The 16668-nt window shown below is 36.4% G+C and overlaps 1 protein-coding gene across 2 annotated transcripts in view; it reads right to left on the bottom strand.

Moving 5' to 3' along the window:
- Positions 1 to 318: 318 nt before the first annotated feature.
- Positions 319 to 16668, bottom strand: part of LOC127879775 (protein fem-1 homolog C-like) — a 29622-nt gene continuing 13272 nt past the window's right edge. The window contains exons 2-4 of one of the 2 annotated variants that reach the window (XM_052426828.1): positions 16263 to 16340; positions 7350 to 7554; positions 319 to 3428 (exon numbers count right to left, since the gene is read on the bottom strand). In XM_052426828.1, coding sequence (XP_052282788.1) covers positions 1690 to 3428; positions 7350 to 7554; positions 16263 to 16340 — 2022 coding nt within the window. In that variant the 3' untranslated portion in view covers positions 319 to 1689. The remainder of the gene's footprint in view (positions 3429 to 7349; positions 7555 to 16262; positions 16341 to 16668) is intronic. The other variant, XM_052426829.1, reaches the window with a different exon arrangement.

The raw sequence follows: 16668 nt of genomic DNA, 5'->3' as shown, positions 1-16668 counted from the left end.
TGGACATGGAGAGCAAACACTAAAGAAATTGTTTGAAATTTTCTCTTGTTTTCAAAAACAATCTTAAATGCAGGGTGTCAAGTTTTAATAGAATTTAATTACAATACTAACTGTTTGTTAAACAACGTTTTGAATGTTATTCAATATAGACCAGATATATGTTATGAAGAGCAGCTGCTTCAGTAAATCATATACTAATTTAAATACTGGATTCTTAGTATAGTCTGTATGTTAGAAGTAGACAATAGTTTCTTTTTAATCCATTTGAACCGATTTATATTAATTACTAGGTTAATTACACACAACAAAACACACAAGTAGATAAGATCAACATTTATTTCATTTAGTGTAAATAAATTTACAACAAAAAACAAAATGCTTAAAAAACTTAATTATCATTAAAATAAATAAGAACCAGCATTCAAAACACATATACATCCCCAGGAAAGTCATGTCCTTATTGATTCATAGGCTTATTTGAGTAAGTCCAAAAGGAGATCAATTTAAAGTTCAAAATGAGTGTTGGATTGAAAGTATCCAAAGACTTCTGTAGAACGTATTTATCTCGGATTTAAAGTGTCATTTTGGTTTAATCAAGAATATGGACGCTCTGAATTAGTCTTAGTCCGAAGGTATCTCCATGGCAAAATGAGGTTAGGGAAAGTGGGAGAGGGGATGGTGTCTAAACACATCATTAATGCAGGAATAAAAACTGTTTAAGAAGAACAACTAATGTAAGATGAAACAATTCATGTTGGGTTAACCTCATACAAAGAGACAGACACTGACAGACAGGGTATGATATGATTTTCAGGATACTCCTGTTTTCATCAAAGTAATTAAATTAAATGATACTTGTCTGGCCTGATATCTGTGGATGCTGAACTTAGTTCCCCATAGAAATATTGTTGGGGGAAAAAGTCGGCAATTACGATTTCTGAGTTAACCTTTTACCACTTAGATATGTATTTTCACGTATTTGTAGTCCCTTAGAAAGTTATAAAAATTTAAGACTAAATGTAGATTCAATTTTTGGAAACCTTAGATACGAACGAGCAGCAAACAGCATAAAACATGAACAGACTGCAAGTTACTCTCAGGCTGTTCTAGTCTTATGCTGTTTGCACATAGCCATTTTCACTTTGCTTCTGAGTGGGAAAGGGTTAAGAAAAGTTTGTGGGGGAATGCTATGGATTACTAGTATATGAATGAATTATTCTGAGGGGATGATGCCTTACAAAGGCTTTATAAACTATGTATTGTAATATTACATATATAGAATAGGCAGTTGACGAGTATGGTAAAAATTGCACTCTACATGGAGTAAAATATGCCATATTATTTATTTTACTTTACCAAATAGACATACTGTAATTTTAACAAAATCCCAGTCGCATGTGTAGATATTATTGGAAAAAGAAAACAGGTCAAATTCCCACTAGCTGGCTTTTATTTTGACAAGTTCCCAGCCAATTTCACAATATATCACTGACAGTCATCTAGTAAGGGTGAACAACAGATTAACATGATACATTTATGACAAATGTCTTAAATAAATAAAAGAAACCTAGCAATTCACAAAATATTAAATAAGTTATCACCATAACAAGAAATCTTTTAAATAAAATCCTTTTCATTTAAATGTTTTGAAATCAGTTGTAATATATGACGGAAAAACGCAAACTAATATCAGTTACAATGCATTCCATGGCATTGAACAAAAGGAATCAAAGACACAGGAACTTCACTTTTGAATGGGATTTTTTCTTTCAATATCACACGAGCGGCCAAACATTTTAGCGACAAATACTGCAAAGGGCTGTAACTGAAAATCACAGAATGTTTTAAAAACTTCTCTGCAGTGTCTCCAATATTATTCATTATGTCCACATGGGTCCCTACAGCAAGTAAATATTCAATGACTTTTTTCTCCTCATCCTCAGGAGGCCCGCTGTGCATGTACATCGTGTGCGCCGCTTTCAGCAATGCCGTATTCCCACACTTACATTGCGCATTCACGTTCGCCCCGCACCGCACAAGAAGTTGAACAACCTCAAGGGAAGGAAACTGAGAGTAATATTCGTCAGCGATCAGTGACGTCTTGGAGTCCACCGCCAGGTGGAGTAGTGAGAGTCTCTTGGTACACCTCGGATCCGTGCTCACCAGCCTGTGAATGCAGGACATGTAGGCGTGCGTCTGGTCGAGCGAGCACTCCAGTTTAGTCAGCAGGTGAATCATGTGCACGTACAGCTGCATGAGGAGTTGAAACTCGGACAACGTCTGCGAAGCCTTGTCTTCTGCTTGGGTATTCAACTTGGAGGCCTGTTCATAGAGCAAACATTCCCCGTCATTGCTCAAACATTCTTTGGCTGATATGATCTGACCTGTAAGGATTTGTAGAACTTCGAGGGCATCATCAAAAAAGATTTTGGCCTCGATTTCACCATTGTTTTCACGTTCCTTCTGAACATGCCAGAATAATTTCACTAGAGTCTGCACATTGTACAGGCAGTCCAGATTGAGAGGCTCGTTCTGTTGATAACGAAAAATGTAAACATATTTCCAGAGGTCTACGCAACGCTGGAACTTGTTTGAGTCGGCGTACACGGCCCCTCGGTACCTGAGTCCAAATACTGAATCCTCATGGTGTTGCCCTAGTATTCTCTCTCGTATCAGAAGACTCTGCATGTATATCTCATCAGGGTCAGTCAGTTCCAAAAGCTCCTCCTCATTTTCAGGTTCTTTAGCATTCAAGTAGACTTTTTTAGTTTCTTTTGGTAAAACTTTCAAAATCGGTTGATTTTTATTCTTGTACCTCCATTTCATAGCTTGGCGCCACAGCTGCAAGCCAAACACAATGTCATTACGATCATCTATATGACACGTACCAAGAATCTCATAAGCCTGTATTTTAGCCTCCAGAGAAAGTCCAGCCATTTCAACAATGACATCTACGATCTCAACATTTCCTCTGGTTGCAGCCGTTTGCAGAGCATCATCACCAAAATCGTTCCTTATCATGTAATCAGCTTTATTGCTTAACAGAACTTTCACCGACTCCAGCATTCCTTCACGTATTGCATAGTGCAAGGCAGTGTCCTTAAAATTATCAACAGCGTTCACAGCGGCACCTTTGCTTATGAGGAACGTACACAGTTGTGCGCTTCGAACGGAGTTTATCAAACATGTTCCACCATTTTTGTTAGGCTTTAGTATATCAGCGCCATTTTCAACCAAGAACTTGATCATCTGAATGTTTGTGGTGAGGCAGGCTGATCGTACCGGTGTGGAGTCCGTGTCAGAGGTCTCGTTGACGTTGGCACCGTGACGCACGAGCGTCTGAACGACGTCCAGTTTGTTAGCCACCGCTGCACACCAGAGCGGGGAGACAAGGTAGCGGGAATTTTCCTCATGAACTTCATACACACCTGAAAGCAAGCATGCAACTGATGTTAACAACAGTAAAGTGTCAAGCAAAAACAAACGTTTTAAGGTCAATACCGGGGTAATTGATTTATTGCATATTGTTTTAATTTTAGCAACAACTTTTAATAATAAATATAAATCATTTATACATATTAATAAACACATGCCCTCTACTAGTAAATATTAAAGTCAGGGTTTGACATTAACTTTTTTTACAGCAAGACAATCGGACCATCTCCTCTAAAAATGTATTAGCCCGAATCTGATGTCTACTAGACCATCAATGACATAGCAAATAAACACAATTGGATCATGTTGCTGTTTAATCAGGATTTATCAGTAAATTTTCAGTGAACACAAGAAAGTTATTTTGATGCATAGAGTAAAACAATAAAATAAAACTATTTTTTTGCTATTCTTTGTCAAATTCAAGCCATGGGAACTGACTCGATTTTCCAAAGGATAAATTTGAAGTTTTCATTTTTTTCCATATTTACGTTTCCTGTCAGTTTTTCCGTCAAAATGTTCTTTATTAACTGATTTGTCGGACGAAAATCCGAACTTGAACAAAGCCATTCTTTTAATTACATTATCTTTTTTTTATAGAAGTCGTATAAACATGCTGTAAAGTTTTAAGACACTGCAGAAAATCATTTATATTCATTACAACTTGATCAATGGAAACAAGCAATTCCTGCGGGAAGCTCTCCTTCGCGTCTAAAAATAGCGATGAATCATGTGAATGCTCTGCATTTATTTATATACGGTAGTTTTGTTGTGATGTAAATAACGGATATGAGAGTAATATTACACATTAAGGAAAGAATTTTCACAGCAGTTAGTTACAGTTATATGAATCAGTATAGATTTTGTTTATGTACAACCAGTCAGACAAGCTAGCCCGCTGTTTTACCAGCCCGACAACCGATCTTACTAGACAATGTCTGTCGAACGTGCCTTAGTGTCGAACCCTGAAAGTTGGGCTTTATTCTTTTCATGTATAAAAGTACATTTTTGAATGCAAAAGGCGAGAAGTTATCCAAATTTTCAAGGATTTAAGGTTGCCATAAGATTTGCTCTAAATATTTATGCAAAAACAAGTGATTTAAATTAAGAAATTTTTTAACAGTTATTAGACTATTATGTAATTCATAATTGCGTTAATAAAAAATAACTGCTGTTTTTAGCACATCAAGCCATTGAAACAGGGAAACAAAATTAAAGTTGGGCTTGCTCAGAATCCTGAATTCATGTGGCCTTCACAGTGGTAACTATCAGAATCCTGAATTCATGTGGCCTTCACATTGGCATTTTTTTTTAATATTATATTTTGCTATCTGACCTGGTGATCTGGTGTGTTTTTATACAAGTGAACAAGATTCATATTCCATCTAGATATTGCCAAAACAAACATTCTGACCTGACTTAAAAATGAACTCTCAAGAGAGCTTACAAGGTTTGTGGAAAATTTGACCTGATGTTCTTTACACTTAACCCGGCTAAGTCTGGAAAAGTAAAGATCAACATTATGACTTAGTTTCGTCAAGATCGAGTCCTTTTTAAAACAAGAGGGCCAAGATGGCCCTAGTTCGCTCACCTGAGAGGAGTTGGTTTATTTAATCTTTACCAAATGTCAAACTTGACCTAGATATTGTCCAGACAAACATCCTGGTCAAGTTTCATCATTATTTCATCTGCGAGTAAAGATCAATGTACCTATGAAGTTTCATGATCCTAGGCGTAAGCATTCTTGAGTTATCATCCGGAAACCATTTTTTCTAAGTTGAGTCACCGTGACCTTGACAGCCATTGTGTGAATACGTTTTTTGGCACTGTGACCTTGACCTTTGACCTACTGACCTGATAATCAATAGGGGTCATCTGCGAGTCATGATCAATATACCTATGAAGTTAAATGAACCTAGGAATACGCGTTCTTGAGTAATCATCCAGAAACCATTTTACTATTTCAGGTCACCGTGACCTTGACCTTTGACATAGTAATCTGAAAAGCGATAGGGGTCATCTGCAAGTCATGATCATTGAACCAATGAAGTTTCATGATCCTAGGCATAAGCGTTCTTGAGTTATTTTCCAGAAACCATTTTACTATTTCAGGTCACCGTGACATTGACCTTTAACCTAGTGACCTGAAAATCTATAGGGGTCATCTTAGAGTCATGATCAATGTACCTATGAAGTTTCATGATCCTAGGCATAAGAGTTCATGAGTTATCATCTGGAAACCATTTTACTATTTCGGGTCACTGTGACCTTGACCTTTGACCTAGTGACCTGAAAATCAATAGGGGTCTGCGAGTCATGATCAATGTACCTATGAAGTTTTATGATCCTTGGCATAAACGCTCTTGAGTTATCATCCAGAAACCATCTGATGGACGGACGGACCGACATGAGCAAAACAATGTACCCCCTCTTCTCCGAAAGGGGGGGGCATAATGAGAAAACTGTCCCACTCCCAGCAGCCATGTTATTAAACTGACCGGAACCATTTTTGAACTCAACTTTTGTATCAAGGAAACAAATGTTCTGAGCAAATTTCATGAAAATTGGGCCAAAAATGTGACTTCTAGAGTGTTCACATGTTTTCACTATATACATATAGAGAAAAATGCCCCGCCCACTGGCAGCCATGTTTTTTCACCAATCCCGACCATTTTCAAACTCATCCGAGATATCAATAAAACCATGTTTTGACCAACTTTCATGATGATTGGGCAAAAATTCTGACTTCTAGAGTGTTTACAAGGTTTCTCTATAGCCAAATAGGGAAAACTACCACTATATACATATAGAGAAAAATGCCCCGCCCAATGGTGGCCATGTTTTTTCACCGATCTCGACCATTTTCGAACTCGTCCGAGACATCAATTGAACCAATGTTTTGACCAACTTTCATGATGATTGGGCAACAATTGTGTATTCTATAGTGTTTACAAGGTTTCTCTATAGCCAAATAAGGAAAAATGCCCCGCCCACTGGCGGTCATGTTTTTTAACGGATCGTAACCGCTTTTAAACTCAACCAAGATATCATTAAGACAAACATTTTGACAAAGTTACATGAAGATTGGGCATGAAATGTGACTTCTACAGTGTTTACAAGGTTTTTCTTTTTTTGACCTAGTGACCTAGTTTTTGACCCTGCAAAAACCAGTTTCGAACTCGGCCGAGATTTCATAGGGACAAAGCTTCTGACCAAGTTTCATGAAGATGGGACAAGAAATGTGGCCTCTAGAGTGTTTACTAGCAAATGTTAACGGACGGACGGACGGATATACGACGGACAAAGACTGGTCACAAAAGCTCACCTGAGCAATCAGGTGAGCTTAAAAGATTTGTTACAAGGTTTTCCTAACATTTGACCTAGATTTTGGACACACTTGACCCAGATGCAAAAAAACTCGAACTTGATATTGCCAAGATTAATATTCTGACCAAATTTCATCAAAATTGAGTCAGAAATTTGTCCTCGAGAGTGGTTATAAGGTTTTTCTAAGATAAGACCTGGCAAACTATTTTTTGGACACATGTGACCCAGATTCACAGTCAACCTAAATATTGTAAAAATAAAAATACCTATAAAGTTTCATCAAGATTGGATGCAAAATTTTCCCTCCAGAATCGCAATGTTTTAAAAATAATTTCTGCACGATAATAGAAACTGATCACAATAGCTCCAATTGCACACTATTTGCTCAGGTGAGCTTAAAAGTGAAGGAGTACTCCATCAAACATATATCTGTCTATCAACAGACAGATGGACGGACCTAACTGGGAAATTGTATATATTAAAATGAGACAGGCAGGTATGTATGTACGTACAAAAGTAGCACATTCAATTAGCCACAAATAGTGTCAATCTCTTTGACTCCAATCCACTTTAAATGAATGCCCATTCACCTTTAATTTCGATGTCTGCACCACACTCCTCGATGAGGTAGTTCACAAAGTGCACCTTGCCTTGTTGACATGCCATGAAAAGTGACGTGTTGCCATTGATCTTATGATTCACAATCTTTTGACGCTGCTCCAGTGTTTGTTTGGAAAGAGTAGCACGCAGCTTGCTAAACGTTTCTTCCTGAAAAAGCTCGCTCAGCTTTTCTTCCTGAAAAAGGATCAGTAATTTTGAATACGAGATCAATTGTGGCTTGTTCCGTGAACATTGAGCAAAAGACATGTGCAGAAAGTCATGCCTTGTAATATACATTGTTTGATGATGGGATGCAACAGAGCAGGGTATTTTGATATCTCTGACACATTCCTTGTTTTAAATATATTCAATTGATCTTGTTCTTAGAAAACTGGGCAAAATGCATGGCGTAAAATCTGTCCCAGATTAGCCTGTGCAGTCCGCACAGGCTTATCAGGGACGACACTTTCCGCTTAAACTAGATTTTTGATGAAAAAGGACTTCCTTTAAACAAAAATACCATTAAAGCGGAAAGTGTCGTCCCTGATTAGCCTGTGCGGACTGCACAGGCTAATCTGGGACAGATTTTACGCACATGCATTTTGCCCATCAGAACAAGATCAATTGAATATATTTAAAACAAGGAATGTGTCAGAGATATCAAAATGCCCTGCTCTGTTGCATCCCACTATCAAACAATGTATATTACAAGGCATGACTTTCTGAAGGTTGTTTCAGGAGGTTAAATGGCTGTAGTTTGTATTCAAACAAGCTGTTTAGGTTTTGGAGTAAAAGGGGCCTTTTTCACAGATTTTGGCATGTTTTGAAGTTTGTCATTAAATGCTTTATATTGATAAATGTAAACATTGGATTTAAAAAGCTCTAGTTAAAAATCAAGAATAACATTTAAAAAAGGAAAAAAAAGTAGCCCACAACAGGGCTCGAACCAGTAACCCCCGGATTCATGGAGTAAAAACCAATTAGACTGCTTGGCCATCCTGCCAAATATATATGCGAGACGTATTTATACTTTGTATAAGCAATCTTCGTAGTTTCACAAAATTTAACGACAACAACAGAACTCTCCAAAATTGAAATTATTCAATCGCTTTGCGTTGCAACGCTTTATAATTTTCAGGTTTTTAAATCGTCAAAAGATGCATATAATTGCTATATTACACCATGGTACATTGTAAATGTTCATTATTACTGTTTCCTCACAAATATCATAAATAAAACGAAAATTTGCGAATCTGAAACAAATTTTTTCAATTTTGTCAATTTACCGAAACGTGAAAAGATTTCTTTAATAGATTACCCTGATTTTTACCCAGGGCTCGACACTAACGGTGGTCCGTTGACCCAAGGTCAGTAAAAATAGGGAGGACCAGTGAAACTAGAAATTTGGTTGATCCGTTGAACCAGTAAAAATCCTGGCCAACTTATTGTGAAATACTGGTGGAAAGCCGTTTTCATCCATAAAAACAACTTTATATGTTCATAGTAAACCGATAATTTCATCATTATGTTATGGGCAGACTCGAGACCGGGATAAAAATAGCAATAGACTCGAGACCGGGATAAAAATAGCAACATAATAGAAATTCCAATTTTTCTAGAAGCCCGGATGACAAAATCCTGTTGTCGGATCAAAAAATCGATTTGCAATCCGCAAATGTCTCCCGCAAATGTCTCCGGACTTCGCTGTGATCGATACACAAATTAATATAAAATTCGAAGCGTTTCGGGGAAAAAGTGGTATTTAGTATTTTTTAAAAAGCAACAATTATCAGCATTTTATCGATCTTAGTACCATCAGAATATACTTTGTTTACTGTGCGAATTTACACTGGATAGCGCCAAATAATGTTCAGAGATTCCTGGAGAGTAAACGTGCGTATCTTCAAGATAACAAGTTATCGCAATGTGTAATTTCAATCAGAGGGTGGTTGAACCTCCGCCTTAAAAACCTAAAAGAACCTCCGCCTAAAAAACCTAAAAGAACCTCCGCCTAAAAAACCTAAAAGAACCTCCGCCTAAAAAACCTAAAACTAATGAAGAGAAGCTTGAAGTACAGCGGGAATATGAAAAGGATAAGAGATAGTTGAGTAGATAGTATAGTTTTCTTTTTATAAATGCACAGCACAGTGTGGATAGTCCGGAAAGTAAGTTGAAATTTAGGTCAAATAGCATAGAAATTGTATGACCACTTGAAATCTTGGAGGACCAGTAATTTCTGAAAGCTGGTGGTCCTTTGGGTCAGTAGGTAAAAAAAGTTTGTGTCAAGCCCTGTTACCAGAGTGATATTTTTAACAATATTGGAATAAACCTTGCTCCAAGACTGGTTGAGCCCTTGTTCAGAAAGTTTTGTGCTGATCCAGTGAAAACTGGTTATGAAAGAGATTGGTAGCGTATGTTAAACTTAAACAATAACGTCAACCTACAGTGAGTACATATCAAACACAATGAATGCAGGGTACTTACTATATTGTATTCAAATTCAGTAAAATGCAGTTCATGTAGAAGTAAGTAAACTAACGTTCAGCATTTTATTCATTTTATGTTTACACAGCGTTCTAGATAAGCTGCGTATCAGTGTAATATGCGCATTAGAAATATCAAGATACGCTCAATTTATAATTTCCGTGCGTACATTTAAGCAAGCAAATCTGGACTTACGCAAATGGTGTAAATTCTCTGCGTACATCGTAAACAAAAAATATAAACAGCTAATTGTCTTTCGCCAAAAATATGAAACTGGTTATCGTAAAAATTAGAGCTAATTTGTGCGCTGGTTTTTGTAAATGGGTGTCAGACAATTCACCCCCAAGACAATTCACCCCCTGGACAATTCACCCCCAGAATTTGATTTCCTTGGACAATTCACCCCCAAAGACAATTCACCCCCAAGACAATTCACCCCGATATTTTTATACGTGATTTTAGTGTCATTTGCCTTTGTCATAAAGACATATTCAACAAGGGCTGTTTGTAAAACATGCATGTCCCCCATATGGGCTCTCCATTGTAGCGACAACCATTGTGTGAATATGTTTTTTGTCACTGTGACCTTGACCTTTGACCTAGTGACCTGAAAATCAATAGGGATCATCTGCAAGTCATGATCAATCTACCTATCAAGTTTTATGATCCTAGGCATAAGCGTTCTTCAGTTATCATCCGGAAACCATGTTACTATTTGGGGTCACCGTGACCTTGACCTTTGACCTAGTGACCTCAAAATCAATAGGGGTCATCTGCGAGTCATGATCAATGTACCTATGAAGTTTCATGATCATAGGCCTAAGCGTTCTTGAGTTATCATCCAGAAACCATTTTACTATTTCGGGTCACAATGACCTTGACCTTTGACCTAGTGACCTCAATATCAATAGGGGTCATCTGCCAGTCATGATCAATCTACCTATCAAGTTTCATGATCCTAGGCATAAGCGTTCTTGAGTTATCATCCGGAAACCATTTTACTATTTCGGATCACCGTGACCTTGACCTTTGACCTAGTGACCTTAAAATCAATAGGGATCATCTGCCAGTCATTATCAATCAACCTATCAAGTTTCATGATCCTAGGCATAAGCGTTCTTGAGTTATCAATAGGGGTCATCTGCCAGTCATGATCAATGAACCTATGAAGTTTCATGATCGTAGCCATAAGCGTTCTTGAGTTATCATCCGGAAACTATTTTACTATTTCGGGTCACTGTGACCTTGACCTTTGATATAGTGACCTGAAAATCAATAGGGGTCAACTGCGAGTCATGATCAATCTACCTATCAAGTTTCAAGATCCTAGGCATAAGCGTTCTTGAGTTATCATCCGGAAACCATTTTACTATTTCGGGCACCGTGACCTTGACCTTTGACCTAGCGACCTTTTAATCAATAGGGTTTATCTGCCAGTCATTATCAATCTACCGATCAAGTCTCATGATCCTAGGCATAAGCGTTCTTGAGTTATCATCCGGAAACCATTTTACTTTTTCGGGTCACTGTGACCTTGACCTTTGATCTTATGACCTCAAAATCAATAGAGGTCATCTGCGAGTCATGATCAATGTTCCTATAAAGTTTCATGATCCTATGCCCAAGCGTTCTTGAGTCCGGAAAACACCTGGTGGACGGACCGACAGACCGACATACCGACAGACCGACCGACATGTGCAAAGCAATATACCCCCTCTTCTTCGAAGGGGGGCATAAAAATAAGTTGTGAGCAGATGTTTTGGGGTTATAATTTTGACTTTGCAGCACAATTTTGACGTGAAAATAATAACAGTAGTATGTAAATGAAAGATGACATAGTGATTTTTGTCAAATGCAATTCAACCAATGTTTTTTTCTATAAACTGTGTTACAACATATAAAATTGAAATAAATTAAGTATTTTGTATAATATTTGCGCATTTGTTTTAATATATTTTAAGTTTCGTCTAGTGATTGGGAGTTCGTGGGTTTGCTCTCTACTCGGGGAGCGTTCTCCTCCATTATGTAGACACCAAGTACTGGTTCATCCCAAGAAACGGACTTGATAATATCCTATAATGCTCGAAGGTTGCTTGGCAGTATACATAGATAGATAGGTTATTATTTTATTATTTAATTTAGTACTTGTCAAATGTTGAAGTCGATTAATTAGTTTCATTGAATTCTTAGAATTTTATATTATCACAATTACTTATTTATTCATGTAAGATATAATAATTTATGTCATAAAATATAATGGTTAAATTGATAAGAAAACCTTAATTGAAGAAAGGAAATTTAATCTGGTTGGGAGCCTGCCATTAATGGGTATTACAATCAAGCATTCACACCCCTGATGAGGCTTTATCAAAGTGTCAAAACAGATAAATCAAAGTGTCAAAACAGATAACCAAAGACTTCAGTTACACACATTAACAAATAATTGTGTTGGACTGGGCAATTCTAATACCTGGTTATACCTGTATTAAAAAATTCCATTTTTGTTCACCTGATATTTTGATTATTATTTTTTTATTAACTGCCTATAAAAATAAGTGTTTCATTAAAAAAATATTATTTTAATTCTTATTATCCATTAAGTTGTTGGATTTTCTCTCATTGAAGGATAAGTGATAGAAGTTGTGTTTTGCAATGTTGTGTATTGAAACATATGTGAGTCTGAAAATATCAGTATTCATTTCAAATCCAGTAATTCACACCATTTTCTGTTATAATTTTTAAAATGCTATTAATACACGAGTACTTCATGATTTATTAAATCCACTATAATACCGCTAGTATGGTCCTACTTAAAATGTTTTGAAATGTAATGTATTTTTACAAAAATTGTACTCAATTCAAGTTCACTTCAATTAAACAGTATGTTAGCTCATTCCGTACTACAGCCTTACATGTATCCCTAAGCAACCCATTCAGTAACAGCCTTATCTACCACTAGATAATCAGTACCCTCATCAGCTCTGAATGCCTGACAGATTATCTGTTTATTGTTACCTTTAGTGGTGTGAAAAAGGTTGTTTGTAGGTGTTGTTACTTTGTTGACTGATTATGTGACACATATTTTATTATTATATTTCCCATTTAAAAATAAAATTATAGTAATATTATGAAAATTTCGAAATCTTGCTTAACTTATCAAACAAGAGGGCCAAGATGGCCCTAGTTCGCTCACCTGAGAGGAGTCGGTTCATTCAATCTTTACCAATCGTCAAACTTGACCTAGATATTGTCCAGACAAACATCCTGGTCAAGTTTCATCATTATTGAACCAAAACTCTGGCATATGGAGTGTTTTTTTGGGTTAGATTTGACCTGGTGACCTATATTTTGAGTTGACCCTCCCCTTACCAAACATCAAACGTTGCTTACAAAAATAAATATTATGACCAAGATTTATAAAATCTGAAACAAAATTGTGACCTCTAGAGTGTTTACAAGGATTTTGTATAATATAATGAAAATTTGGACAATCTAAGGGCCATAATTATGGCATTAATTATGTGATATATATATAAAACCAATCTTTGTACCAAGTTTCATGATGATTTGGCAAAAATTGTGACTTCTAGAGTTTCACAAGCTTTTTTTACTATATAAATATAAGAAAACTGCCCCCCCCCGGCTGCCATGTTATTCAACTGACCGGAACCATTTTCAAACTCAACTCTCATATCAAGGAAACAAGTGTTCTGATCAAATTTCATGAAAATTGGGCCAACAATGTGACTTCTAGAGTGTTCACATGTTTACACTACATATTTTTTTATGGGACAAATGCCCCGCCCACTGGCGGCCATGTTTTTTCACCGATCTGGACCATTTTCAAACTCGTCCGAGATATCAATAAAACCAAATGTTGTGACCAACTTTCATGATGATTGGGCAAAAATTGTGACTTCTAGAGTGTTTACAAGGTTTCTCTATAGCCAAATAGGGAAAACTGACACTATATACATATAGAGAAAAATGCCCTGCCCACTGGTGGCCATGTTTTTTCACCGATCTCGACCATTTTCGAACTCGACCGAGACATCAATTGAACCAATGTTTTGACCAACTTTCATGATGATTGGGCAAAAATTGTGTATTCTTGAGTGTTTACAAGGTTTCTCTATAGCCAAATAAGGAAATCTGCCCCGCCCACTGGCGGCCATGTTTTTCAACGGATCGGAAACACTTTTAAACTCAACCAAGATATCATTAAGACAAACATTTTGACAAAGTTACATGAAGATTGGGCATGAAATGTGACTTCTTCAGTGTTTACACGGTTTTTCTTTTTTTTGACCTAGTGACCTAGTTTTTTGACCCGGCACAACCCAGTTTCGTACTCGGCCGAGATTTGATTGGGACAAAGCTTCTGACCAAGTTTCATGAAGATGGGACAAGAAATGTGGCCTCTAGAGTGTTTACGAGCAAATGTTTACGGACGGATGGACAGACATACGATGGACAAAGACCGGTCACAAAAGCTCAACTGAGCAATCAGGTGAGCTAAAAAAAACACCTTAAGAAACCTACTACTATGATGGAATACACATAATTAATGGTTTATTGTGTTGTACCCTGGCTATATTTTTGTTTTACTTTTAGCAAATTACCCTTCAAGCAAAGCAAAATTTGACCATTTACCCCCAAGCTGTGAAAAGTGGGGGTATTTACCCACATGAGACAAAAATTATCTATAACGCTGTTTACAGTAAGACACATAGTTCAACAGATGCTTCTAAAAATTCAGTGAAAATAGAGCCCTTCAGTTTTCCAAGCATATCGTAGTATCAAATTTCCTTAGTAAAATGCTTCACAGTGAAAATTTTCACAGAGTTATCACAGTCACATGATTAAAGGTTCATGCTTTAAATACTTCCAGATGGTTTAATACTCTTAGTTCTGTTATAAGTTAACACATTTCATGTAAAAGTGGGAATGAAAGACTTATGTTTGTGTTTGTGTGATTTCGTTACTTATAGTTCAGATTTATTCACAACATGAATCAATTATTTACATTTTTTCTGACTAGCAAAGAACAGCCCCACACTACCATAGAAGTAGAATACTTCATCAATTCTTCACATGACAAGTGGGATTCAGCTGGCAATAACTCGGCCTCCATTGTGTGCTTATGAACATTTCAAGACTGTTTGGTGACAATAAGATGAACACTGGTTTAGTAAGAGAGCAGATACCATCAAGCCACATTTTTATAAAATTGAAGGACTATTTCTCCAAAGTTCCTGGAGGTTCTTCCATTAGGTAAGCTTCATTTCTGGGGAAAACTGCATGAATTACAAGCAATTTTTTAGAAAATGTAGCCTATTTTTGATAAGAGCAATATAAAATAAAGTGATGTTAACTCATAGGGTATGGAACCCCCTCACACTCAGTGTGACCTTGACCTTTCAGGCAGGGAGATGGTGATACACGCCCACAAGCCATCTGCTGTTAGTGGTCATTTGTGATCAGTTAATTAACAATTGAATGATAAATGGCCATGTAACAGTCCAGACAAGTTGTCGTCTGACCTTTGACCGTATATTTAGTGACCTTGACCTTTGAGGTAGAGAGATAAGTGCCAGGGCATTTTAAAGGGACTGTCAACCATGAATTACGTAAAAATTAAAGTTCTGAAATACCATATTTTTTACAATCATTAGTAAATATTGATTAAAATATCACGACTGGTATATTACATTACTTGGAAAAAAATCATGTTTTTAGTATATTTGGTAATACAATTTCGCGATATGAAATCAAAAGTACATCGCTAAAATAGGTGACATAACGATATACACACTATAAATAACACAAGTAGAATTATCATTTTATATATCAAATATATACAATTCACTACGCATGCACGATTTGCATTCCTGGGTTTACCACGTGACGACGATGATCAATCTACTGGCGTTATTAATAGTTAACTGGTAGTTACCTGGTAGACATACCCAGTAAAATTCATTACCGAATATACTGAAAATATGAAAACTTTACAACTTTGTTCAAGTAATGTTATATACCAGTCGTGATATTTTAATCAATATAAACTAATAATTGTAAAAAATATGGTATTTTACAACTTTTCTTTTCTTCTTCGTCGTGGTTGACAGTCCCTTTAAAATCAATAAATATATTGCAAAATTCTTGGTGAGACTGGAATTTTCGGATGGGCATCTGTTAAAGTGTACAGCTTTAACGATCAGCAGCTGCCCTTTCTGTAAGGGGACAAAAAACAAACACTAAACAAATACTGAAATAGGAGTGTTAACATAATTATGTGTTTTATTTGCATTACTACAGGATATTTTAGCATCAGTTGGCAAACATGTTTGGTATTCTGTTTAACTTTCAATATGATCGCAATGAACTAGTAGATGTTTCTATGTATATTCAATTACCTGCACACAGTTGTACACAATCGATGAAAGCAGACTATAGTCTATACCAGCAGTGTCAGTTATACTGAAGACTGACATCTGAAATGAGACAAGGGGATTTATCATATTGTAAAAACAAATTAATTTAATACTGCAGAGCTCCAGATAAGGGTCGTACTTTCGTAATTACGAATTAATTTCAAGTCCGTTAGGTATTTATTTTAATATCTTGTCGTACCATTCAGAATTACAAAATCAAGTTACGAATATTATTTTTTACATCGGTTCGTATCGATCTTTATTGAGTTCTTTTCGCGTATTTAAGATCTTTTCGGTGCTTATATAGAATGGTTATCGGGTTTATTTAACAAATCGCATTTTTTTCCAATAAAAGCGGCGTGTACAGTCTGACAAAAAACAATGGCGG

This window comes from Dreissena polymorpha, chromosome 4 (genome assembly GCF_020536995.1).
Source record: "Dreissena polymorpha isolate Duluth1 chromosome 4, UMN_Dpol_1.0, whole genome shotgun sequence".
In the NCBI taxonomy this organism is placed as follows: domain Eukaryota; kingdom Metazoa; phylum Mollusca; class Bivalvia; order Myida; family Dreissenidae; genus Dreissena; species Dreissena polymorpha.
The sequence above is the reverse complement of the archived record's forward strand: the minus strand, read 5'-3'. Positions and strand labels throughout refer to the sequence as shown.